This window comes from Electrona antarctica (genome assembly GCF_951216825.1).
Source record: "Electrona antarctica genome assembly, chromosome: 7".
Classification (NCBI taxonomy): domain Eukaryota; kingdom Metazoa; phylum Chordata; class Actinopteri; order Myctophiformes; family Myctophidae; genus Electrona; species Electrona antarctica.
In genome coordinates, this window is record NC_136812.1 from 45,945,559 (window position 1) to 45,972,443 (window position 26,885).

At 42.9% G+C, this 26,885-nt stretch overlaps 1 protein-coding gene across 1 annotated transcript in view; it reads right to left on the reverse strand.

Moving 5' to 3' along the window:
* kif14 (kinesin family member 14) overlaps positions 1–26,569 on the reverse strand; it is a 39,144-nt gene extending 12,575 nt beyond the window's left edge. The window contains exons 1-23 of the mRNA XM_079505116.1: positions 26,459–26,569; positions 23,707–24,625; positions 23,163–23,418; positions 22,100–22,354; positions 21,516–21,603; positions 21,261–21,359; positions 20,271–20,323; positions 20,141–20,171; positions 19,609–19,716; positions 18,590–18,706; positions 18,080–18,198; positions 17,017–17,189; positions 13,855–14,002; positions 13,707–13,770; positions 11,916–12,100; positions 10,934–11,036; positions 9,419–9,576; positions 7,918–8,065; positions 7,254–7,337; positions 5,899–6,040; positions 3,729–3,822; positions 2,737–2,875; positions 1,914–2,011 (exon numbers count right to left, since the gene is read on the reverse strand). Of these exons, the coding sequence (XP_079361242.1) occupies positions 1,914–2,011; positions 2,737–2,875; positions 3,729–3,822; positions 5,899–6,040; positions 7,254–7,337; positions 7,918–8,065; positions 9,419–9,576; positions 10,934–11,036; positions 11,916–12,100; positions 13,707–13,770; positions 13,855–14,002; positions 17,017–17,189; positions 18,080–18,198; positions 18,590–18,706; positions 19,609–19,716; positions 20,141–20,171; positions 20,271–20,323; positions 21,261–21,359; positions 21,516–21,603; positions 22,100–22,354; positions 23,163–23,418; positions 23,707–24,553 (3,509 nt within the window). The 5' untranslated portion in view covers positions 24,554–24,625; positions 26,459–26,569. The remainder of the gene's footprint in view (positions 1–1,913; positions 2,012–2,736; positions 2,876–3,728; positions 3,823–5,898; positions 6,041–7,253; positions 7,338–7,917; positions 8,066–9,418; positions 9,577–10,933; positions 11,037–11,915; positions 12,101–13,706; positions 13,771–13,854; positions 14,003–17,016; positions 17,190–18,079; positions 18,199–18,589; positions 18,707–19,608; positions 19,717–20,140; positions 20,172–20,270; positions 20,324–21,260; positions 21,360–21,515; positions 21,604–22,099; positions 22,355–23,162; positions 23,419–23,706; positions 24,626–26,458) is intronic.
* Between the last annotated feature and the right edge of the window lie 316 nt (positions 26,570–26,885).

Here is a 26,885-nt window from a genome sequence, read left to right on the forward strand (position 1 = left end):
GCTCACTGAATGCTTGTCATCCGTAAAACTTCTACAGAGTGGAAAGATTCAGTGATTTTCTCAAGGACACACAGGCAGGACATGTGGCCGTTGAACACCATGCCTCCCAGCCTTACGGCGGGTTGGTATATTTTAACATGAATGCTAAACTCATAACGTACTGATAAAACTGACTTAACTAGCAGCCAACACCAGACCAGCTTGAAATAGTGACTCACATTACCACTGTAGGTACAATAAGACACTTGATCCAGGGGAATATGGCCACTGGCCTAGCGAGCGAGTTAGCCAGCTACAGCATGGTTCAATGGAGGCGTTTGAAAGGGAAGCACTGAGACCATGCCATGTTTCATTTGGCTATCCCCAGCATCACCAAGAGCCCCATAAAGCATGTCCGACAAGAATAATAAGTAAGGTGGGAATGCCGTCTAGCGGTTCAGTTTTTGCAGTACATGTAATAATGGTACAACGTTACTTGGTTTGACTCAAAAGGGTGTATTCTGTATGGCTGCTCTGGAGACACATACACGCTTTATGAATGAATGAATTAAATGCATTCCCGTATCTTATATTTATCAATCTTTGTCACTAGTGTCATGTGAAGAAAGCCCAAAACGTGTTGATCAACGGTGATGATGCCGAACATTTTCACCAATGACACAATGCCCAAAATGGGGATGCCATTGTTTAGTTTGAAAGTGATACTTCACTTTCACCTTCTAATGCGCAGGGGGGCGGTTACCTTTCAATTCTTCACTTTAAAAAAAAAAAAAGCACAGTGAATTGATTTTTTTTTTTTTTTAATCTATACACCGACTGTAGCTGGTGATCGCGTTGTGAAGTAGACCGGTTATTTCCGGCAGGCCTAATTTCCCCACCGCCTCTCCTAGTAAAGCCTAATCCCCCCCCTCCCTGACCCACTCAGCCTTTACACATATGAATGCACTAAACACAAGGGGGAGGGGACGGGGGGGGATACAAGAGGGAAACATTGTGGGTTTTACAAACTTTCATTCAGAAAGAAAAGAAAATGTGTCGAAGGCCCAAATATGTGCCATGCAGTAAATCACACCGCTGGAAATATCAATAGAGGCCGTTTTGTGAAAACAAGCAAAGTCGTCCAAAGTGTTTAACAAAGATGAATTTCCACGTTCCGTCCGACAGCCTTTGGGCTTTCCACATTCATCCCATTGCCGCACATTGTTCACAGGAACAGGATGCCAGAGCTCATTTGGCACAATTTTCTGGAACACAATATTTTTCTGCATAGAAATCCCACATCTGAGGCTTAGTACAGGCTAGGTATGAGGCTACTGAGTGTCTTCCTTTAAAATAAATTACTTCTGAAAACCCACTCTATTGTTGTTTTAATTTGGTGTGGCATTTGTTTTTAACTCATGTTTGGTACTTCATTTATAAAACCTCGTTTCAAAAAGCACTTCTAACATGAATTAAAGTTTACCATTATTGGACTAAAAAGTAGATCTCAGCCCAAGCCACTTAAACCTTAGCCCTGGAGACTGCAGGCGTCAAGTTTTTGCAAAAGTTCAGTCAGTAAGACCAACTTCTCAATTCTCCCTCCCCTAAGTGCAACCATCTACTGTACTAAACCCCCCTGTGATGGGGTAATGCCAAAACCATGTCTCAGCTGATGGGAACTCCAAGCCTGGGAGAGCTGGTGAATACAATTTAATTAATGGAAAGCTTGCTATAGTCTGAAGTTCAGAATGAACTAAACTTGTAGAACAGATGTAGAATGCCGTACAACAGCCAAAGTGTGCAGGCTTTGGTTTTGTATTCACCTGCCATTCTCATCCAGAGACCTGTATTGGGTTTTGACTGGCTTAACCGAATCTCAGTGCAATGGATGGAACGAGAGATGGATGAAAGGAGAGGGAGGACAGGATAATTACCTTCGGCGTGAGAACGACGAGGCGGTGGAGTCTGGTAGATCTTGCTCCCACTCATCATCCGGGCAGTAAAACACCTCGTCATCTTTGGAGGCGTCCCCCTGAGCAAAGGTAAAATACTGCTCATTCACGTCAACTTAATCAGAAAAGTGGGTACTGCATGAACGCCGGGGAGCTGCGCTCCCTGCCCTCTGTCTCCCAGGAGATTGGACATTACACTGCATTGGTCATTTGGTATGTCAAATTCCCCATCAGCGCGACAGAGGAACAAGACAGGATTGGGTTGGTATAAAGTGCAGCTCCGACAACATAATTTGACAGGCTGTGTAGAGCTCATCCAAGACGGGTCAAATCACAATTCACTATGGACGGTGATTCAGTGTGACGAATGCCTACACACGGTGGGCCGCCTGGGAATCGGAAGGAGACCGCCCGAACCACTAACGGGTCACATCCGATTTTGCCATTTTTGGCAGCTTGATTTGTGTAGAGTGAAATGAGTGTACCAAATGAAGTTCAGAATTTACCAACATTTGGGTGTCTGTCTGTTTGTCTCTATGTGCAGGGCGTTGCTGAAAATGAGCACTTGTGCTCAGCTACTACCCTGGGTAAATAAAGGATTAAAAAAAAAAAAGAAATAGAGGGTATATATATATAGAGGGTTTAAAGTGCTACTGAATTTGCAGCTCAACAAAAGCCAATTCTTCGTAGTGTATGAAGGAGGACAATTTCACGATGAATTTTAATCTCTGCACCAACATAATTGTGAGCGTTTATTATCGTCCCATCCCTAGCTGCTATGGCTGAGGAGCTCAGTGGGGCTTACCTGCTCCTGCTCCCTCATGGAAGCCAAGTTGTTCTGGAACTTCTCCTGGCTCCAGAAGGTAGAGATTCGCAGCTTGGTGTTTTGGACTCTAACCTGGTGCCCATCGCCCACGTTCTCCTTCTCAGAGCTCTGAGAATGCCTAAGAAAGAGGAACGGAAACTTCAAAATGAGGTTGTTCATACTGTATGTATAGATTAAGAGACTTATGGACTGACTCCATTTTATTTCCATAATGCTCATCACATCGGCACCATTTTAATGTGCCTTTAACGATGTATTAAACCATGCCTACAGCGTTAATGTGCATATAATCAAATCGATCTAAATATCATCTGGTGGAAGATGGAAACCTTTTATGTCCAAAACTGCTACTTTTCAAATTAATAAATTCATAACGGCCGATTCGCAATACACTTCGAGCTTGCAGATACTTGTGTGACGCTGTAGTATGATCAAGTATAGGGTAGTAACAACAAAACATGGAGGTTTTCTGCCCGAGAGAAACGATACAATAGGATGTACAGTAGGTTTTAGGATATACAGAGTACAAACCCAAAGTGCACATAACAAAGAGCATAAACTTGCCATATAGTTATGGCAAGTTGCCTGGAACATTATGGCGGCACCCAGATGTACAAACCAGCAGCCAATGTGGCATCTCATCTCATTCATGAATTGACAGTTCAGTTCATGTGAAGCATAGCAGATGTATAAAAGCCCATGAACCCAGACAGGTTGTTAACAGTAGTCAAGTGTCTGCATCTCTCGAGCCCGGGAACGAACAGCAATCGAACAGGGAGGGAAGAGAGCAAAGTAGTCTGTCCCTGTGTAAAGCCAGTAACACTGCACTGAACATAGGAGGTACTGGTGTTAGAAAGGGACGGCCCTTTGACAAGGGTTTAATCTTAAACGATACAATAGAATGTACAGTAGAAGAGCGACAGTACATTTGTACAATCTTGGGAGTTACACTGAGGTCACTTTCACTGTACCTGGTGAACAGCGTGTTTTTCTTCAGTTTGGTGCTGATCTTGTTTGCCTCCTCGATCATCAGGGACAGCTTCATGGCACCCCACTGCGACGGACCTACAGCGCAAACCAAGCACGTCATCACTATCTCAAACAAACTCTGTTTTCGCTGCACCAGATCAGTACCGGATGGGTGGAGTTTAGCCGCTGTACCAGATCAGTACCGGATGGGTGGAGTTTAGCCTCGGAAACCCAGACGGTTTTATTTCCAGGGAGAAAAAAAAAGGTCTGGGTCCGAGTCCACTTCAATTCGGCATAGAGTAGTGCAAACATCACTCACTCTGCTGATTTCTGATCATCTGCACCTTTGTTAAATTGATACACACACTCCTCTCTTTCTCTGTCGCTCTAATTAATTAGTCTCTTGTCTAGCAGCTGCGCATAGTTTCTCCCGGCGGATCCTGCCGGGAGCTGCCTATGCCATAAAACGCATAGGTGAGTTCCAGGCTAGGTGGAGTTTAACGGCATCAAACACTTCCGACAATAGACATAAAGCATGGTTCCCTTTTCCAGAAGGTGAAACTCTCGTCTTCTGTTCCGGGTCAGTTTCTCATGGCTTCACTTGATTGGCTGAGCAGCAGAAACACATGACACCTGGCGCTGCGCAATTAATCGGGAAAAAAAGATCGAGATCTAGATTCAGACACCAATGCAATCTCATTTCTAAATTTGAGCAAGAATCGTGCAGCACTAGTTGGCTGTCCAATTCATTTTAGTTACTCGTGTTTTTGCTACAAGGGAGAGATTTAGACCTGAGGACGATTCTACAAATGCCTTCTAAATCCTGACAGAACAAAACCCTTACCTATGTTTCTATGTCAGTGGTTCTCAAACATTGTCATGTCAATGACCCCAAAAATTATATGTAATTGGCCGCCGACCCCCATCTGAAAATATGTTGTTCCAGGGACCTCCCGGAAGCAAAGATTTGAGTTAAAAACGTTCGCTCTGAAAGTATATATATATATATATATATACACACATACATACATACATACATACACACACAAAGATTTGTGCCGCATTTTCACGATTTTTCAAAAATAGCAGATCTACAAGCTCATAGCGCGGCACCGAGTGCCGCGCTATGAGCTTGTAGATCTGCCATTTTTCAATAGTTAAAGTATAGTAGTATTTTAAGCATAATGCTTAAAACACCAAAAAGGGTTCCCGCCCAGAATGTTTAGGTCAAGCACTTTGTCAGTTTTGTTGTCAGTTTAAAGTCACAGTAGTTAGAATGTAGTGATGTTAGCAACTAGACACATTTTCATGAAAAAAAAAAAAAAAAAGAGTCGTGATCTATATTCTTGTGGAAGAAAATAGAGATTCACATTTGAGCAACAATCATGCAGCACTAATGACAACTATACGGGTTTCCTCAAATGAAATTAATCTATTAGATACTGATCCGGAAATGAAGGGAACTACAGTCATGCACAGAGACTATGCCACAAAACAAGCTGGTGGCACTGAGCCCCTGGGAACTACAGGTGGTTTGAGCCGTTAATTAATCGCTATTAGAGGTTTTAGGATATACAGAGTACAGACCCAAAGTGCACATGACAAAGAGCATATTCCTTGCAGTGGCGTCATGGCAAGTTGCTTGGAACATTATGGCGGATTGGCGGCACCCCGACGTACAAACCAGCAGCCAATGTGGCATCTTATCTCATTCATGAATTGACAGAGTTCACTTCATGTGAAGCATAGAAGATGTATAAAAGCCCATGAACCCGGTAGTCTTGAACAGTAGTCAAGTGTCTGCATCTCTCGAGCCCTGGAACGAACAGCAATCGAACAGGGAGGGAAGAGAGCAAAGTAGTCTGTCCCCGTGTAAAGCCAGTAACACTGCACTGAACATAGGAGGTACTGGTGTTAGAAAGGGACGACCCTTTGACAAGGGTTTAATCTTAAACATTGCATTATGAAACCTTCTACAGTTTCTTGCAGTGGCGTTATGGCAAGTTGCCTGGAACATTATGGCGGCACCCCGACGTACAAACCAGCAGCAAATGTGGCATCTTATAAGACCAATAAGGTCAAACGTTTTGACCCACATTGCGTTGCAAAACTCAACACAACAAATTCCCCAAGCAAGCAGGGACAAAAAAATGTAAATGCTATTGCACGTACGTCTCTCATTCTGGGCAGCAGTGTGATTCTCTCGCAGAGCCTTCTTCTTCTGCATCTCCTCCAGCTCCTGGGCCACCTTCCTCTTCTCCTCCTCCAGAGCCTCCATGATCTTAGTTTGGCGCAGCCTGTGGTCCTCCATGACCTGGGGGGGGGGGGGCACCGCGATAACGTACACACCACATTAAAACACAATCAGATGGGACAAGCGCAGCAGGCCTGAACTCCTGAAGCCTGCGGCTCTCTGACGGCCCCTTCATGAAAAAAATATATATATACTCTCGCTGACTGACCACTTATACGCTGGATTAGCCGTTAGTGTATTTGCTTAGACCTCTCAAGGTCCTGTTAGATCACCAGAAATCATGAAGGCGAGAAATTGAAGAAGGGGACGTAATTTAGTCGTCAGAGAAATCCAGGGTTTTCCCATTACCTAAGTCCAGAGGACCCAGATGGGGGGAAAATAGGTCGATTGCTGATTGAAATATCATGCAGAGAATGGATATAACATTAATATGCAAGCAAGCAAGTAGGCAAGCTACATTCTCTGCTGCAGAAATGGCAAGGCTGTTCCTTTCCTCAATGATTTGGTTTGTTGATTTGGCATACTGAGATGTTGATCTACTATTGGCTGAAGGACCCTCTTTTTCCCCAGTTTCTTTAAGGTTTATATTGAAATGTAATGTAATCGCAGTAGTGCAGGGCAATATGTTAAGGGCCAACAATAAGGTCCAAATGTTGGATAGGTCAATTATGCACTGCTAGAGTGTGACCCCATGTCATTTACAGTATGTGACTACTATGTGTCACATATATTCATCTCAAAAAGTTTTGAATAACTCCTGGTTTGAAAGATTATAGAAACTAATTGCCCCTTGACAATGACCAGCATTAACAGCTAAAATACTAATTTAAATGGTACCAACAAGCGTGTACATACAATTTAAGATAAAACTAAGTTAAGAGACCTAAGGAGTGAACTAGGTCGAGTTCACTCTGCTTAGTGCTTACTGAACCAGAAAGACACATTTTAACAAGTTGGAAGCATTCATGAATTGACGCTCAATTAATGTGAAGCATAGCAGATGTATAAAAGCCCATGAACCCAGACAGGTTGTTAACAGTAGTCAAGTGTCTGCATCTCTCCAGCCCTGGAACGAACAGAAATCGAACAGGGAGGGAAGAGAGCCTTAGTAGTCTGTCCCCGTGTAAAGCCAGTAACACTGCACTGAACATAGGAGGTACTGGTGTTAGAAAGGGACGACCCTTTTGACAAGGGTTTAATCTTAAACATTGCATTATGAAACCTTCTACAGTTCATCCAGGTGGGGGGGGGGGGGGGGGGGGGGGGTCCTGACCTGAGCCTCCATGTGCAAGCGCAAGTGTTTCTTCTGGGTGTCCACAGCCTGCTCCAGATGCTTCTTGTCGGTTCTTGCCTCGGCCTAGTGGGAACGAGTGCAAAAAGTCATAAATTGCTTGTTACGTTCATATTTTGAGGCATTGTTAAAAACTGACCAATCCTGCAAACTTTGTAAGGCAATCTTAGCCAATCGGGATGGAATATGGTAAATTACAGATCAGTGTTGATCACATGACTATAGAGATGGTGTGTACCGATTTGCGTATGATGTATGGATAAAATGTGTACGAGTAATATAAACAAATGTGCAAAACTCTGCCTCATTGTGGTGCTATAACAGGCCGTTCTGCCGTTTGTTGTTGGCATCCAGGGAGTGCGTGTTCAAAGTTTGGCCTCGACCGGACCAACCGTGCCGGAGATTAGCTGTTGTACACAGACGGCCGGACACACACCGAAGGATGGACGGATGCACGGAAGTGCAAAACATGTACTGTCCCTCATGCCTTTAGCCTGGTGGAGACAACAATCTAACTAGTGCAGTGCCCATTAGAGGGGCGTGGCCGTTTCTCTAATGAAAAGTTCTCAAGATGAGCGAAGAACAAAACGGACGGAGACATTGCATTTATTGATAGATAAATCGAGAAATGGTGGGGTGGGCGTACCAGTTCAGTCTCCAAAGACTTTATGCAGGATTCATATTGACTCCTCTGCTCCTGCAGCTCCTGTTGAGCCACCTCCTTGGCCATCTGAATGCCCTGCATCATCTCCTGTTTGGCCTTCACCTGGGCCTCCTCCATCTCTGCCTCCAGCCTGGAGAGACACACGCACACACGGAATAAAGCTAAATAAAGACTGAAAATGTAATAATGATGATGTTTTAGGGCAACCTAAATGGTATGAACTAATGACCAAACATAGCCGATCTATAAGCTCACGTCATGTCGCGCTGCAACGTGTTGTGAGCTTGTAGATCGGCCATCACAGAAAACATGCTGGCGTCTAAGGAATCCACTGAAATCAGTCGTAGCGACTGAGAACTTTAATCCATGCGCGCACAAACAGGCTGGTTTACAGGAATGATCCACTAGGCCTGTCAATTATTTGGGATAATCACGATTACTTAGCATAATCGTCATATAATCATTTCCATGTTAAAACATTTTAAACTATAAAAAAAAGCTTGTACAGCTGCCATTTTTGAAAAATCAATTAATATAATTGTTTAACTCAAATATGTGGTTCTGGAGGTTCCTGCAATAGAAATATTAAGATGGGGGGTCTGTAGCCAAATACAATTTTCGATGTCCTTGACATGAAAAAGTTAATTTTTCTTAAGACTTGAGGCCTGAGGCCAATTCTACAAATGCCTTCTAATGGTTTAACTTCTTGGGTAAACATGTACTTTTACAGGAAAATCTAAGTGAATTCATGGGCATTCATTTCCCAAAAGACAGTACTGAGTACATGTATAAACACCCATGAACCCAGACAGGTTAACAGTAGTCAAGTGTCTGCATCTCTCGAGCCCTGGAACGAACAGCAATCGAACAGGGAGGGAAGAGAGCAAAGTAGTCTGTCCCCGTGTAAAGCCAGTAACACTGCACTGAACATAGGAGGTACTGGTGTTAGAAAGGGACAACCCTTTTGACAAGGGTTTAATCTTAAACATTGCATTATGAAACCTTCTACAGTTCCTTGCAGTGGCGTTATGGCAAGTTGCCTGGAACATTATGGCGGCACCCCGACGTACAAACCAGCAGCCAATGTGGCATCTTATAAGACTAATAAGGTAAAACCCTTTGACCCACATTGCGTTGCAAAACTCCACCCAACAAATTCCTACACTACGCCAAACGTAGTGTACCAGTTAATTAGACAATGCAAAACGCCATCTGGTGCCTTCGTTGTCACTTACAGTATACAATGTTAGAAGCCACTAACAGCAGCAGTCAATCAATGAAAAAGCCCATAATCTCATTGCTGCCGGGCAGAAACGGATCTCCATATTTAAACATTGTTTTTCTGGTTTCCACCGAAAGATAGAACAGTCTCTGAAAACAATATAAAAGCGATAAATGAATCCTACCACTCTGGCACTCGTACTAAGACCTGACATATAGATTAGGCTTGTAAGTGTTGGCCTGAATGCCCCTTTAGACTCACTGGGCTCTTTGAGAGGAGAGCAGTTCGTTTTTGGCAAACTCAAAGTCCTTCTGTCCATCTCCGGCACCTGTCCAGCACGAGACCCGTTTCCCAGACTGCACCTCTGCCGGGTGGTTGAAGCGGAAGTAATGGTCTCCGCCCAGAATCACCCGGTCACCCTGTCCAAGGAACAGCAAAGAACAAAGGTTTTTTTCTTCATAACAATACAACCACCTACAAGATAAAAAACTAAAAGTACCGGATATACATATATTCATCTTAAACCGTTTTGAATAACTCCTGGTTTGAGAGATTATAGAAATGAATTGCCCCTTGACAATGACCAGCATTAACAGCTAAATACTAATTTAATGGTACTAACAAGCGTGTGGCAGTCTAGACTAGAAGCTAGAATACAATTTAAGATAAAACTAAGTTAAGAGACCTAAGGAGTGGTGAACTAGGTCACGTTCACTCTGCTTAGTGCTTACTGACCCAGAAAGACACATTTTAACAAGTTGGAAGCATTCATGAATTGACAGAGTTCAGTTCATGTGAAGCATAGCAGATGTATAAAAGCCCATGAACCCAGACAGGTTGTTAACAGTAGTCAAGTGTCTGCATCTCTCGAGCCCTGGAACGAACAGCAATCGAACAGGGAGGGAAGAGAGCAAAATAGTCTGTCCCCGTGTAAAGCCAGTAACACTGCACTGAACATAGGAGGTACTGGTGTTAGAAAGGGACGACCCTTTTGACAAGGGTTTAATCTTAAACATTGCATTATGAAACCTTCTACAGTTAATCCAGGAGCCGTATACAATGTTAGAAGCCACTAACGGCAGCAGTCAATCAATGAAAATAAAAGTACCGGACCATTTTGATTACAATATCTTTTGGTGAACGAAACCATCCATCATTCTACAGAAGTATAAATGAAGGTATAGATCTGTAAATCATAGAATGTGCATTCAATTTCAATATATATTCAATTCAATATATGATATTTCTGAAAAGGCATATCGTGGAAATATTGTATCGTCTCAATATTTATCACCATATTGGCCACCCCTAGGGGCCATGTCCACAAAAAGCACCTATCGACCTGAGGAGTGTGCTGGATTATATCAGGTCCATAGCACTCGCACAGAGTGTGATGTCTGCGTTGTTCAAAACCTCTCAAACATTCACAAAATGATTACGATTCATCAGGTTGTAAATGATCGAGTTGTCACAATCGGGAGGATCAAATGACCAGTGCTCCTCTCCAAAAGTAAACTCTTTCCAGCTTAAAGTGCAAAGGTCATTGGGAGCGCAAAGGTCGGCACTGGGGAGAGGAGCACACCAGCGCTTCTTTAACATAGACATTCATGGAAGACTGGCGCTGCCAACTCAATAGGCGCTCTCTGTGGACACTTATCCCCTAAATGTTTTAAATGTTAATGTTTTACAATGAACCGTTCTATGGTTGCAAGGATAAACCCATGTAAGTCAGCACAGTCAAACAAGACAGATTGATGGATAGATTGGATTATTTACATGGTGAAGCACTATGGAGTCAGATATGATGGTTCCATTAACGTAGGTCTTGGCGTTCTCCATGGGAGTGATGCTGACCGTTCCATCAACGTTGGATATGACACTGAAACAGAAACAAAACAGGAAAATTACTAATTATGGTTGTCCTTAAATTTTATGGCAACCCATCTAGAATAGAGTTTCAATAGAGCGCCGAAGTCCTGACGTCACTCGCTCATCCCCTGGTTCTAAGGGGACGTTAACAACAAATAATCTAATTAATTAGAGGCTTTGTAAATTAATTAAGGTAGCTTTTATTTAAACACTTAACTTAAGCAGTGGTCATGCATGCCGTCACTAAATAGACATTGAACTTAAAGCTAAAGCTATAAGTCGGGAGTCGGGATAGATTTGAATGAATAAAACATTTTAATCAATCCGTGTAGTAAAGTACATTGATACTGTACGTAGCCTAGTCTTGGGTAGGATATTTGAAGCAGTTAGTTATTTGACGCAGACCTCCAGATAAGCATTCACAATAAGCATCAACATTTCAGTGAAGTTATAAATGTATGAAACGTATCAATTGATTAACCCATTCTGGGCAGGAACCCCTTTTGGTGTTTTAAGCATTACGTTATACTTTAGCTATTGAAAAATAGCAAATCTACAAGCTCATATCGCGGCACTGAGTGCCGCGCTACGGGCTTGTAGGTCTGCTATTTTTGTAAATCTTTGAATGTATATTCTTTCACGTTTTAACTCAACTCTTTGCTTCTGGGAGGTCCCTGGAACAACATATTTTCAGATGGGGGTCGGTGGCCAATTACATATAATGTTTGGGGTCCTTGACATGAGATATTGAGCACCAGTAATATAGATGGGTTTTTCAGAAAACTGTCAGGATTTTAAATTTCGACGTCAGGCCTAAATGGGTTAATTGAACAAAAGGATAAGACGATGGACTCGACAAATCCAATGTTCAGTCATTGCTCCGCCTTACCAGTGTTGGTCAGCAATGAGGGCTCCCGACAGCTGGATGTCGTGGACGGAATGGAACTTGCATTTGCCCACCCTGGTCTGTCCCTCTCGGACCATGTAGAGCAGCATCTCAGACAGCTGGGGGTCCTCGTTCAGGTTCACCAGGTTAGGAAGACGGTTGTCCACCTGGAAGGTAACGGCCGCCCTCTGGGGGATGGGACAGACAAATTCATAAACAAGACAAGAGATCTACAAATTCAGAATGCATTAGTCTTTCCATTTTGTGGCGGTCCGCCCCTACTTTAGATAAAACTAAGTTAAGAGACCTAAGGAGTGAACTAGGTCGAGTTGGAATCATTCATGAATTGACAGAGTTCAGTTCATGTGAAGCATAGCAGATGTATAAAAGCCCATGAACCCAGACAGGTTGTGAACAGTAGTCAAGTGTCTGCATCTCTCGAGCCCTGGAACGAACAGCAATCGAACAGGGAGGGAAGAGAGCAAAGTAGTCTGTCCCCATGTAAAGCCAGTAACACTGCACTGAACATAGGAGGTACTGGTGTTAGAAAGGGACGACCCTTTTGACAAGGGTTTAATCTTAAACATTGCATTATGAAACCATCTACAGTTCATCTAGGACCTACAGCTAAATTGAACAAGCGGTGTGTAATTGGTTTTGTTTTTCCTCCCCTCAACGCCGTTGTTTTTTGTCCATTTTCCAAAGCCATGGGTCTGGAGTTTATCACATTCATCTTACATCCTTTTAGGGTAGATTCACACTGAGTCTGTTTGATTCATACTGTTCTCAAATACGATTGCCTGGTCCCCCCGCTGGCCATGATTGACATTGGCCTGGATTCTTCCACACCCGATTACACTTCATTCAACTGTATTCAATGCTTTCACATTGCAGCGATCCGTATACGAGTACACTTAAAATCGGTCCCGAGACCACCTCCATGCTGTCCCGGGAACTGTTGGGTGAACCGCTCCAGGGAACAGTACGCAGCATTCACATCACAATAACATCTGCCAAGTGGTCCCGAGTACGCACCCGGGACCATGGTGTGAATCTGCCCTGATGGTTAATGCCATTTAACGCTGCACTACGTAACTTTCTTCTACCCAACCAAATGCTGAAACTATTACCAGTAGTTAGAACCTGCCTGCTTGCGTCGGGGAGAAATATAATGTCAACCGTAATGGCAAAAGTTGTCAAACCTAGACGCAGAATCTAAATGTCTCGATAGAAGAGCAGGGAGACCAAATGCAACCGCCCCAAAGTTACATTGTATTAACATACTCTAATACAGATTGGATTAAATTAAACTCAGTTCAGATTAAACTCAATTCAGACTAACAGTGTTGCTCGCTTGCAGACAAGCAATCTACAATCTAACAATGCAGTCGGAAAGCTCAGCGTTGTCGACTTTGTTCTCGTCGGTATGCGACAGCAATACAGACAGTCATGCAATTACTAAATTTTCCTGTAAAACTTTGAATTCATGAAGATTTTAGTTTGTCACATTCCTGAGCCAATAATCCAATATTAAACTAATTGAAGTGAATAGGAGACCAATCTTAATAGCAAAACTATATCAAACATTATCTTTGAACCTGGATAACCAGTAGGCTCAGTGATTACAGTGAGATTTTGTAATCACCATTTTTATTTTAAGGTAGTTTTGCATTGGTCTCCAACCACAGCGAACATCACAAATATTGAATTATTGGCTCAGGACTGCAACAAAAACCTCTCCATGAATTCAAGGCTACATGGGGTGTTTGACACAATTATTTTAAACCCACGTACCTGCAGCTCCTCCGCCTCCTCCCGCTTGCGAACCTCCGCCTGTTCAAGCTTCTCTCGCCACGCCCTGGAAAAGACATAAAATGTATTACTAAACATACATTTATGAGCCAGTCGTTCTACCTGTTAAATCTAATCCTAAAACACTGACCGGCTGGACTCGACCATCTGTCTCTCCTGGCTGAGCAGTCTGCTCCTCAGGGCGGTTATCTCCTGTTGGTAGCCTCTGACCCTCTCTGGCTCCACACCCTGGGAGCTCATCTGGGCCGAACGCAGCTTCTCCACCTCTGCCTTCAGGTCTGGACACATGATACAGTATAATGGATAAACGTAGTTATTATTACAGTATAGAGGGTATGCGTGTGACATCATCATCAAACCCGGAAGTTATGCGGGAACACCTACCGAGTGGCAAAAAACGACTTTCTGGCCTCCACAGCCCATACATCCAAACAGAAAAGTCCAATATGATTGCATTAAACAACGATAAACAATGTTAAACTCACTTTGCCAATCACTTTGCCACTCGATTTACCATTCACTTTATGCATGCGCATACCCTCTATACACACATAGTACATGGCTCTATATTAGTCACTGCCTATTCCCCTTATCCCTACATTTTTAAAAACATTTCACATTTTTCAACTAGCCGATCTACATAGACACGTTGTGAACTATTTGAAATATTCAATAATGTTTTTCAAAATCGTAAAAAAAAAAAAAAAAAAGTTTAGGGATAAGGCAGTGAAGAAAATGGGGCCCATAGTATACATACAGTATGTACACATTACACAATGATACAGTACTGCAATGCAACAATGCAACATACTGCACATCATTAAAGCGATCATTGGTTTGACAGTTTATTTCGAGGGAAATTATACCAGAGTTTGAGTAATAAAACTAAGTTAAGAGACCTAAGGAGTGAACTAGGTCGACTTCACTCTGCTTACTGACCCAGAAAGACACATTTTAACAAGTTGGAAGCATTCATGAATTGACAGAGTTCAGTTCATGTGAAGCATAGCAGATGTATAAAAGCCCATGAACCCAGACAGGTTGTTAACAGTAGTCAAGTGTCTGCATCTCTCGAGCCCTGGAACGAACAGCAATCGAACAGGGAGGGAAGAGAGCAAAGTAGTCTGTCCCCGTGTAAAGCCAGTAACACTGCACTGAACATAGGAGGTACTGGTGTTAGAAAGGGACGACCCTTTTGACAAGGGTTTAATCTTAAACATTGCATTATGAGTAAGTGGCTCCATGTTCTGTTGTTGCAGATTACCGATTAGTAATGCATGCCAAAACATGGCAAGATGTTTCAGTTATTGGACAAACAATGCCCTAAAACTATGTTATTGTATCTTATACAGTACTTGGGCGTCTCTACCAGACAGGATTCACAGGAGGAAACTTGAGTTAAATCCACAACAAGAGCTCCCCCTAGCGCTAAAAACGGCAAACAGGGCAATCTATTTTATGAAAAATAATACTTGCATGACAGTTAGCTGTCCGTGTACAGCTGACAGTGCATAAATATAGCCCAGAGGCAAGGTTAGGGCCAACCCTTAATTGAACTAGGTGGTGAAGGATGTATGGGTGGACAGGAGGATGGTTGTCAGAGACACACACACACACACACACACACACGTTGTATTACTATACTTGTGAGCACAACATTTTAGGACAGCAATTTTATGAATACCTTTTTTGCCATCGTTAACCACAAGGTGCAAGTCTAAAGTCAAAGTCAAAATACAAACTCACAACATGCCACGCTGTGACGTGTTGAGCTTGTAGATCTGACATTATTTGGTGTGCGACACCACCGTACAACTAATAAGTATAAAATAGGAAAAGATTTGTGTTGGTTAGGCACTGGGAAAAGATTTGTTTCCCCAATTGTAACCCTAAGGAGCTTTTTGCGACCATAAAACCACAGTTACTCGTGTGAGGACCAGGAAAATGGTCCTCACAATGGTCCATTTCTCAAATGATACTGTACGTTGAGACATTCGGTCCATACAAGGAGAGCAATCCAAACAGTGAACGCAGTGAGTGCACAAAGGAATGAATTTCCACGAGCAAACTAATTAATAATCGATGCAGACAGAGGGACTGCATGTGAAATAACAATAGGATGCAGTCCACTGAGGGAGAGCCGGGTCATGGTGTTAATTAAATGATTCAATGCCATTAAAAATATACATGTTTTTTTCTTCCGAATTCTCCAAAAATGGGTGGAAAAACAACTCAAGAGTTAACGGGGTGATAAGATTCATTTTCAAAGCAGTAGGCATAGGTTTGTCCAGTGTTCAGTTAGGACTTCACCCGCTGTTCTAGACTCTACATTGAATTTGGTGGGAAGCTTTGACCGTCTGGCTCTGAAAGACTAGAGGTTCAGCGTCTTGCGCAGGGACACCGTGTACTGGTGAACTTCCAAGATGGCCGCGCTACCTACGGTCTGCTGCCATAAAATATAAATAACCCTGCTGAAGTTGTACTTCATACAAGATCCTACCAGAGCAGTATGTGACCCGTTTTTAGGACAACCTACAAGCTCAGCAATGGAATCAAAGTATTTGATTCTATGAAATGACAATGGACATTTTATTTTAAACACCCCTTTACTGGGAATAAATATTGAAAGTAGCCAATATTTGTCCAGACTTTGCATGCAATTTCACTTATCAGATTACCTTTCCATAACTTCCCAGATGCTTGCAGGAACCCCGACAATTGTCCATTAAGACCATAAAGCTTAATAATTCACTCAAAGCAACTTGAGTCACTTGCTGAAAAGAGCCGGTGTACAAGCCAACAATGTGCTGTACATGTGACCCGTTGTTAGCTTGTAGATCAGCTCCTGTTGACAAGTGACACTCTTGTTTTAGTACAGAGTATAGACTAGGCTTCAGAGTAGACCTCTGATCATTCTTGATAGTGTGGGAATAAATGTGAGGATTTTTAATGATTACAGTTCCTAAACTGTTCCCTTTTCTAAGGTTCTCAAAGTGGGGTACTATAGTGACACTATAGTTACTTGAGGGGTTTCCAAATGGAAACCAACAGGTCTAACTCTGAGAGTTTACACTCAAGAGTTATGGTCGACCTTTAAATAAATAAATTGCGAGAACTACTTTTCTTCATATTGTAATTGTATAGCAGATGAGAAAGTCCACATATAGTACCAGCTCCGACAGTGTGCTAAAACAGATTCTGGAAACCGTTCCAAATGTGGTTCCGGTTCCCAAATCCTAACCGAAGAGTGAGAGTGTGTGCGTGCACTTGCGCACTGTGGTATGTCTCTGACCTCGGATCAGCTTGGCGTTTGTGTCCTCGTTGACCTTGGCGAGGTTGATGATCATGCGGGCCTGCTGGGCGTAACGGAGGGTGCTAAGGGTCTCCTCCGTGTTGCTGGCGGCTGGACTCAGCGTGGCGATCATGGTGGTCTTCGAGTTGCCGCCGAGACTCTCCTTAAGCAGCCTGCAACCAGGGACAAACGAACAGCTCAAAGACTCCCCTTAAGCAGCCTGCAACCAGGGACAAACTAACAGCTCAAAGACTCCCCTTAAGCAGCCTGCAACCAGGGACAAACTAACAGCTCAAAGACTCCTTAAGCAGCCTGCAACCAGGGACAAACTAACAGCTCAAAGACTCCTTAAGCAGCCTGCAACCAGGGACAAACTAACAGCTCAAGGCCCGGACGGTTAGCTCAACCGTCTGGGCACCTAGGCTGCTGAGCCAGCCTGACGGCGTGCCGCGGGTTCGATCCCGACGGCCTTTGCCACGTGTCTTTTCCCCCGATCTCTCTCCTCATTTCCTGTCGGATTACTTTCAAACTATCAACAAAGGCAGAAAAAGCCCCCAAAGAAAATCGTAAAACTAACAGCTCAAAGGGGGTGCACACGCAGATCCGACACCAAAGATCCAACATGCAGGAACAGCGGTCGAACATGCAGTCGAACATGCGCTGCTCCCGTGCTTGTGGTTAGGTTAGGGTTTGAGGAAGTTGTCGGTCTAATGACACTCGGACCAATAGTATGTCGGAACTAAAGCCTGTACTCCCTCAAAGACTCTCCTTAAGCAGGGACAAACGGAAGAGTCCGTCAAGGAGTCAAGTCTACATAATACCAGCCAGTAGCCCTGGGCAGACTATGGCCTTTTTTAGATTAATCGGATTCAAACAATGACTGCACTCAAGTTTGTTCCAACAATTTTTCCCAACACAATTCCACCAAGGGGGTGGAGTAGCAATACATATGGGAAGAGGTGTAACTATAGTCAGGTATTTAACAACATGCATTAAAATCTACAGGACTGGGAGTGGCAAGTTGTTTTGCATAGTGTAATAATGAATGAACACAATTTCTCACCAAGTGAGGACAGAGTCTCGGTACGGGATGAAGCATTTCCTCTTTGTCAGGGCCTGTTCCGACAGCGCGTAGATCACCTTCCCCAGGGTCAGCAGGGACTTGTTGATGCTGGAACCCTCCTGCACCAACATAGTACATTTAGTAGAGGCTGGTCAATTTACCGAAAATATAAATATATGAGCATTTAGAACCTCTAAAATGCTTAATGTAGGCTAAACAAATAATTGAGAAGCAGGTTATTTTTTATGGTTTTTTTTTTAAATTATTAATACAAACAAAAACAAATGATTATTGTATAACCAACTGATTCAATTACTCCGATTAAATACCTGTGTTACACTTCATTGTATAATGGTGGCATGTGAATCGCAATATCCACAGCATACTAAAACGTATAATATCATAGTGAAAATTACTAGTAGAGGTTAGCATTAGGTCTACATGTGTAAGAGAGTGGGTTGAAATGTTTCCTCTGTACAGTAGAAAGTAGTGTGTCTATTATACTGTTACCCTGAGGCGGTCTCCACTGGTCTTGGCCGTCTTACAGCGCTCGCTGCCTGCCAGATCCACCAGGTTGATCCGACTGGTGGTCCGGTGGTCAAGCTCTTCGCCCTCTACAAACTCCGTCTGCGTGCAACACGCACGGATTGAAGAGAAATAAAACATCACGGCTGAGAATGTTTGTATGACCAAGTCCTAATGATTTGTGAAGCGGTGTGAAAAGGAACACACACGCATTCCTGAACAATTAACACAACGTGAAATTATGATGTTTTAGTAATATTGTCCCTGCTGTTATACTGCCAACCAGGTGAAGAAATTGCAGATTGAGGCTCTAACCTTGGCTTTCATATGAAATATCCGAGACTATTCAAATTGTATAGACGATGCTTCCAAACATATTGCTAGTTTGACTACTTCAAATGGTCCAAACTTACAAATAAACGAAAATAGCCCATCTACAATCTAGTGAGAGTAAAATGGAATCCCATGACCAGGTCAGTTATGCTGATTAATGGTCAAATAAAGGCAGTACTCATCCTTAGTGGGTCAGGAGGAAACGTGGAAACGTGGCACAAAAAAACAAATTAAATGCATGTGACTCCAACAAGAATCGTCCTAGTCAGAATCTGAATGCCGTTGGTGTGTTAGTTTTCTTATGTGTGAGTTTTGTTGACAACTTTCAACCGTCGTAATGAAAATGGGGCTTAGGTGGTTACTATTATGCACTGTAATGCACTTTAGTGAGTCGTTTGACCATGAAATTCAAATATATTTAAACAGACCTTTGGTATTAGTAAAGTAATATTATAACAATGTGACTGGTACAATAAGTCAAATAGAACTGTCAAAATCATGGCTGCCAGAGTATTTCCATGTCCCATCACGTCGCAAGCCTGTATATCTGCTTTTGTTTGTTTTTTTAATCAGCCTATATTGACATTCCCATTATAAGGCCAGCAGGGAAAAGGGTGACAATTTTCAAACCTGGCGCACACACACACACACACACACAGTAGAGTGTGTACCTTTGTCTGGGTCATGATGAGGGTGAAGACGGAGTGAGATCTGGAGCTCTTGTCATTCATGCCTGTAGCAGCGGTGGCTCTCTGCTTGTTCCCCAGCTCCAGCCAAACCTGAGATCAAGACAGTGGTTACAATGTGTCTGGACTGAACCAATTGATTTTAAAAGGTGGTAACACTTTACTAAAAGTCAATAAAACTGTAAGGCTTCATAATGCTCTATGTGCAATCAAGCCCAACTAACAACTCCATACAAGGAAGTTATGTGAAGTGTTACGAGTGCTGGTCATAATGCATTAACGGACATGCACATAACTACCATGGCATGCATAGTCTGTATCTGGCAGATGGTGTGAACACGCCGTCAGATACAGGCTAGCATTATTTGTCATTGTAAGCCAGCGACATTACGACACTACCGAGGCTGCAAAAAAGTTGAGCTGGTTTCAAATTCAGCTACAAATATGCGGTGTACTGTACAACAGTAGCTTTCCATCTTGTGTTAGCTGCCAGTCGTAACGCAGCATTAGAACGTACCTGAATGTCCCTGTAAGAGCTCACCACATGCCTGTTGAGGAAAAAACTAAAAGTAAGACATTCTGCAGATGACCACAGAAAAACATCCTACAAAGGGAAATTGTGAAGTCTGATATGAATGGCTGCTTACGCAGACAGTTCCTCAACGTAGGGTCCATGGATAGGATGTTCCCTCACCCTCAACTAGAAGACAACAAACAGAGGATTTAAGATATAAGTAAGTCAGTCAAGATATTGCTATAAATATAAACATGCATTTAATGCTTCTCCTCCTCCACCCGCCCTGCCCACGTTAGTTTTTAAGAACACTTTCTTGCAGATGTCCAATGATCAACATCATTACGGATAGAACAGCTATTAAATATAATACTCATACTTAGAGCCTGCATGCAAGTTTCTCTGATATGCATTTTTAGTCAATTATATCACTGCAGACCTTAGAACTAACACCAGGAAAGTTGACCAACAGCAGGATGGAAAAACTATGAAGTTCCCAGTTCGAACCAGGGCTCCCCCAGAGTTAGTGTCGAAGTGTCCTTGAGCAAGACACTGAACCCGTAATTGCTCCTGATGTGCAGGTTGATGCCTTGCATGGTTTCCTCCGGCATCAGTGTATGAATGTGTGTGTGAATGTAATGCACAATCTATGTAAAGCACTTTGGAAAAAAGCGCTATATAAATGCACTTTTTTTGTCAGTTGGCTTTTGTCTACTGTAGTTCTTCCAGCATGCCACTGGGTGGCAGTAGTACAACAGGCTGCTACAGCAATACAGGTGTTGTGGATGTTATTATGTCTAAAGGCTGATTTATTAGCGTTGTACAGTGGCAATCGTCCAATCGTACCATTCCCAGAGAGTCACGTTATGGCATGTAAAATGAGCATAATGAATGGAAATACATTTGATGGTTTAATTACTATAGTGAACTAGGAGGGGAAATTGTACTGTTCGGTCCACTTCAATGCGTTTGTGATCTCCCAAAAACATTGTTTCTTTGTAACAGCAGAACGCTCAAATCGTGGCTATCACCCCAAGTTGCTGTACGGTAAAGTTGAAGAGGAAAAACAGACCGGTCATATCAACATGTGGCTGGAGGTTAGTTGAAGTTCTAAAACACTTACAGGCATCCCCTTCTGGCTTTGTTCCTCCCTGGCCACCAGCAGGTCATGGATCTTCTCATTGTAGACCTCGAAGTAGCTCATCTCCAGGTGACATGTCACCTGGCCGGAAGACAAACAAGCACTTTGAAAGATACCGCTTCAAACAGTACCCCCGAGTTTATCCTAATAAAGTTGAAATCCTCCTCCTAGCGCTACATATAAATCCGAGACATTATCAGAATTGTTGTGCCAGACGTCCTGGTACAGTAACGGTACCTCAGGGTTCTGTATAGCGGACAGTCTGGAGAAGAGCTCTTCGCAGAACCTGGGGATGACACCTGCCTGTTCGCCAAAGCCCATCATGCTGCAAGAGAGAAACGGTTAAACAAAAGATGACACGTTATCCATGAACAGTGTCCTTCCATAAAAAGACAATTTGATCATATTAATTGAACACCTGCATGACAAGTTGGAAGTTATACATAACTTAATCATGCATTTACACCCAGAGTGGGTGTATTGTACCCTCTGGTGTTTTTCCAAATCAGAGCTGAATCAATTTGGGACCCCATCTACAGTCCGTCTCAAGAGACTAGCGCTGAATAGATGATTTAATGCAATTTTGATCAAATTGGGCAGATATGTTAGTTGGGATTAGGTGCCATTGATTTATTCTTCCTCCCTTTAATGTTTTAAACAAGTCAAAGGTCAATAGTCACTCACAGTTCAAGGTTAAGGCCTATGCAGTACATATTACAGTCAGAGCACATGATGACACATGTATGGCATCTGTAAACTAATACATCCATGGCCTGGAATGCAGTATTCCCTCTTTATACAGTTAGTGCGCAGGTACATACGTGTAGGACTTTCCAGAGCCAGTTTGCCCGTAGGCAAACAGGCAGGTGTTGAAGCCTTCAAAGGCTCTCTCCAGAAGAGGCCTCGCAAGAGTTTCATACACAGTCTGTTGGCTGGCAAACTCTGAGTCGCTCTCGTCCACTGAGCAGAATGAGAAGTCATATGCAAAGGTGTGGGTCTGTTTGGAGACTGGGTGGTGGATAACTGTCTCTTTGTTCTTCATGAAGACTACCTGCACAGCTTTGTCTTTCTTCTCCCTAAAATGTACGGGGATGAACATGAATGACATGTGCACATATCCAGTATACTGCAGAATATTATAGTGTGGTAATTATGGTGTATTCCAGGGGTGGGCAACTGGCGGCCTGGGGGCCACATGCGGCCCCCACGTTCACTTAATGTGGCCCTCAGGTTAATGTCAGAATACTGATATAATATTGGTTTCAGCCGTTACAATTCCACAACATGCAAACATGACCCGCTGTAATTACTTCAGTCTAAATTAGTAGCTCATTGCTCAACATAAGTATAATTAAAGTCAAATCAAAAATGTAAATTTTCAGGATTCCAATTCAAAAATAGCAAAAAAGATTTAAATTCGAATGTAGCAAAAATAGCCGATCTACAAGCTCAAAACGCGTCGCGGCGCGTTTTGAGCTTGTAGATCGGCTATTTTTGCTACGACAGTAATATATGGCCCTATAGGGAGTGAGTGTGGAAATATAGTGGCCCTCTCCATCGTCAAAGTTGCCCACCCCTGGTGTATTCCATTAGCAACACTATTTTGCACCTAATCTCTATTGCATAATATTCTAGCATTCCACAACATGGTCATGGACATATAAATATTGATTTATCATCAATATTTATTATACCATGATATTTCCTTTCAGTTGCATCTCTCCTCGCCATTTCTGCTGAACAGACTTTTCCTCTACAAGCGTACCACATTTCAGCATTGCATTTGACTAAATTTGCCATTTCCAACTGCTACCGTTACATTATGATATTATCCAAATCGTACAACCTAAAAGGCACAACACAATTGAGGTAAACATTACATACATCCTGTTGAATGGACGGAGTCGGACTGCTACAGTAACTGCACTGTTCTCCAGGTTCTGGGAGTGCTGCTGCTGCCCCAGGACCTCGTGAGTTCGCACCAGGGGCTCGACACTGACAGGCGTCGGTACAGAGGCTGGAGCGGCTGGGGCGCTGGCGGCCGGTACAGAGGCTGGATCAGCTGGGGCGCTGGCGGCCGGTACCGAGGCTGGAGCAGCTGGCAGGGTGGCGTTCGAGGTGGTGCTCGACTTCTGCAAACCTGGGAAGTAAGTAAGTACATTTACTCAAGTACTGTTTGTTTTCCCTTTTCTTTCATTACTTTATACTTATAGTCCACTGCAAGATGTGAACAATTTAGTTACTGTAGATTCCTAATTAGAAAATGGGCCAATCACAATGCATCGCAATGCGTTGTGAGCTGCTACTAGGTAGATCTGCCATTTTTTTAAGATTAGTACTTTCAATCATAGACGTTTACATGGTGGCATTGCAAATTTTAGTTAAAAGTTAAAAAAAAAGAAATCTGACTACTTCTTCCATCACTGACCTGCAGAGATCTTCGTCCTTGGTGTTGGAGGGGGCATAGCTCCATCAGGCGGTTGCGTCCGCATCACCTTCGGTGCTGCCAAGTTTGCAGACTTGGCTGCCACCCCCTTTGGGACTTCCTTCCTCCCCAGCTTCTCGAACATGTCCTTCTTTGCCGAGATCTTCTCAAAGGTGGTCTTCCGGTTAGGAGTCACTCGACTCGAGGTTTTGTCCTCTAGGTTTGCCGGGACCGCAAGGGACCTACCATTGGTCGAGGAGGGTGTCCTGCTCTCTGGCACAACCACACCTTTACCGGGCGTGTTTACCGGAGCAGTGACCTGATGCGCTTTCCCCTTGGAGGTCGACGCGTCTCTCAGACTTGCGGAGCGGAACAAACATTTGGACTGTTGTGGGTCCGTGGTGACATTGACCCGCCGCGGTCCCTGTGCACCCTTACCAACATCACTTACTCCGATTCTATCGACTGACCCGGTTCTGCGCTGTAAAGTCAGCCTTTTCTCAGGTGCCGGGGTGGTGGAGGTGGAGGAGGTGATTTGGACATTTTCGGTCATCGTTTTGTCTGCTCCGGTTTTTCTCTTTTGCAGCGTCAGTCGACCACGGGTAGGCGTGGCACTGCCACTGCTCTGAGACGGTACCGGGATAACATAAGTCCTGTTAATTTGTTTGCTTGCATCCACCGATGATCTGCTGTCGTCCGATGAGGAGTCTGTTGACCTTGTGTCATTTTTGCTCGTACCAGTTGCTTTTTGAGCCTGATGCTCTCTGGCTGCAGTCGTCGTTGCTGCCATGCCCAAGAGGTGGTCATAATAGGCTGTATGCTTCCTGGCAGGCAACGAAAATAATGACATGGCTTGGCTGCTAAAATCAATATTTAACTTGAAGAAATTCTCCCACTCGAGTTACTGTGACTGAGGATTTCCCTGCAAACATTAAAGAGAAAATTGCAGTTTAGACATTTAGCAGATGGGCTCATCGACAGACCAGATCAAGAGTCATGTTTCAATCACGTGACGCAACGTCCTGCTGTCTCCTGCATTAAGTGCAATTTCAAAACAGGTGGTAAGGACAGTTAAGTGATTTTCAACGAGCACTTCCAAACTTGAACACTTTTGACAAATAATCACCTGAAATTAATTTATTGATGATAGAAAGTAGCTCATATCATGTCTATATTTTCATGGTGGGTTTACAGTGGATTTTTAAGAAACAAATTGAAAAACTTTGACAGATACAATTAGATCTGAGGATAATGAGGATAAGAGGATATTGCAAGTTTCCGTACAACTGCAATCTTGGAGTTTGCATTGCTACGATATCTAGAATAGATCTACGTATTAATTTACTTTAGTGGAGTATTTCCAAGTTTGAATACTTTTACTTCTATTCCCCACTATTGAAAATAGCCGATCTACAAGCTCACAATGAGTCACGTTGCGTTGTGAGCTTGTCATTTTGCCATGCCATTTTCAAATGATTTTTTTTATACATTTTGAAAACTCGAAAGAGGCATTCTGCATAATGAGTACTTCTATATGCCAATACATTTGCACTTTTACTGAAATAGAATTCAGAATGAGAGACTTTTATTTGTGTCAGACCGACATGGTATTGATACTTTTACTCTAAATAAATAAATTACTTCTTCCACGACTGTATAGCATCAGAGTTGCTTGCGACTAGGAGTTTCCTAAACTCTAGAGTTGTGCCAAAACGGCAGGAGTAAAATAGTCACATAAAGAATGTAAGGGAGGGGGGTACTATAAAAATTAGAATGCCAGCCTGGTAAACGTCAAGCCTAACTGCATCATTCTGATGCTATCCAAACATTCTTGCATTTGTTGTGGACAAGCACAACAAATGGTCATTCATCTATCCGATACCAATACATCACATTGTTGAACGCAGTAACATACGAAACACACCACAACTGTTGTCAGTAATAGGAAAAGTACTCATTTGGTGGGGAAAGTACTCATATTTATTACTAAAGTAAAAGCACAAATTATATCACAATACTCAAATACTAAAATGTACAAAAGTATTCACATAAAAATATGCTTAAGTACCAATGATTGATTGATGGAAAAATCTTAAAAGTTTGTAGAATGGGTATAGTTCAAAGTACAGATCAATACAAAATCAAATAAAACGTAAAAGTACTCGTTTTGCAGAATGTCCGATTATGTTTTCAAATGTTTAGAAATGCTTTGAAAATAGCCCAAGTATGCATACAGCTTAAGTTGATTATTATCATTATCATTATTCACATAGCGGAGTAGCCATGGTTCACATGACGCTCGATCGTACTGACAGTCACGGAGTAGAAGTAGAAGTATTGAAAATTGTTAACACTCCAATAAATTAATAACTCAAAAGTGTACCCAAGTACAGTACTTTTACAGTACATGTCCTAAAATGTACACCACTGGCTGTTGTCTAGCAGCCCCTTTCGGGACCCTCGTTTACCTTTTCTGTATTTGGGACGCCGGTCTACCCAAACAAACACAGAAAAGGTAAAGGGGACCATTATCATCATTCATCATCATCCTCCAGCGATAACGCTACTAGCTTAACTTAATATACTAAGAGTACTAGCCCAGTTCCAAGCGGGGCTACGCTAACGCGTGCCTCCCACAAACGGACGGAATTAGACGGCAACTGCGACGCCATCGCCGCTCAGTAACTAAACCCACATCAAGCGCGAATGAAATTTATTTCCCATTAAATGCAAAAAAAAAACTATTTCTGTTTACCTTTTTCGTGCAGCTTGGAAGTTGGCGTTCTCCTCTTCTCTCTTGTTGTTGTTGTCGCTCTCTAGAATCTCTTCCGCCTTCACCCGCTTCAATTCAAACAGTCGTTCAAAGACCAAATGCGATTGGCTGAATTATTGCTCTCTTTTTATGGCGGATCCAGAGCCTTCTATTGGCTCTGGGTGGATCCGGGGTGGATCGCTTCAAGCAGTATTGCCATGTCCGCTTGTTATGAGCGAATTGGGGCTTCTCTTTTTGTAAAGCGGCTTTGCGTTTTTTTGGGGGGGGTTAACCATAGATATATATGGGTTGGTTAACCTCAAAACAAATTGCAACAGAAAACTTTTTTTGTTTCATATATGTTAGCAATAACATATCAAAAGTCCTAAGAAATCCCAGTGGTGGAACATTTGTCACAATTTCCCAAATT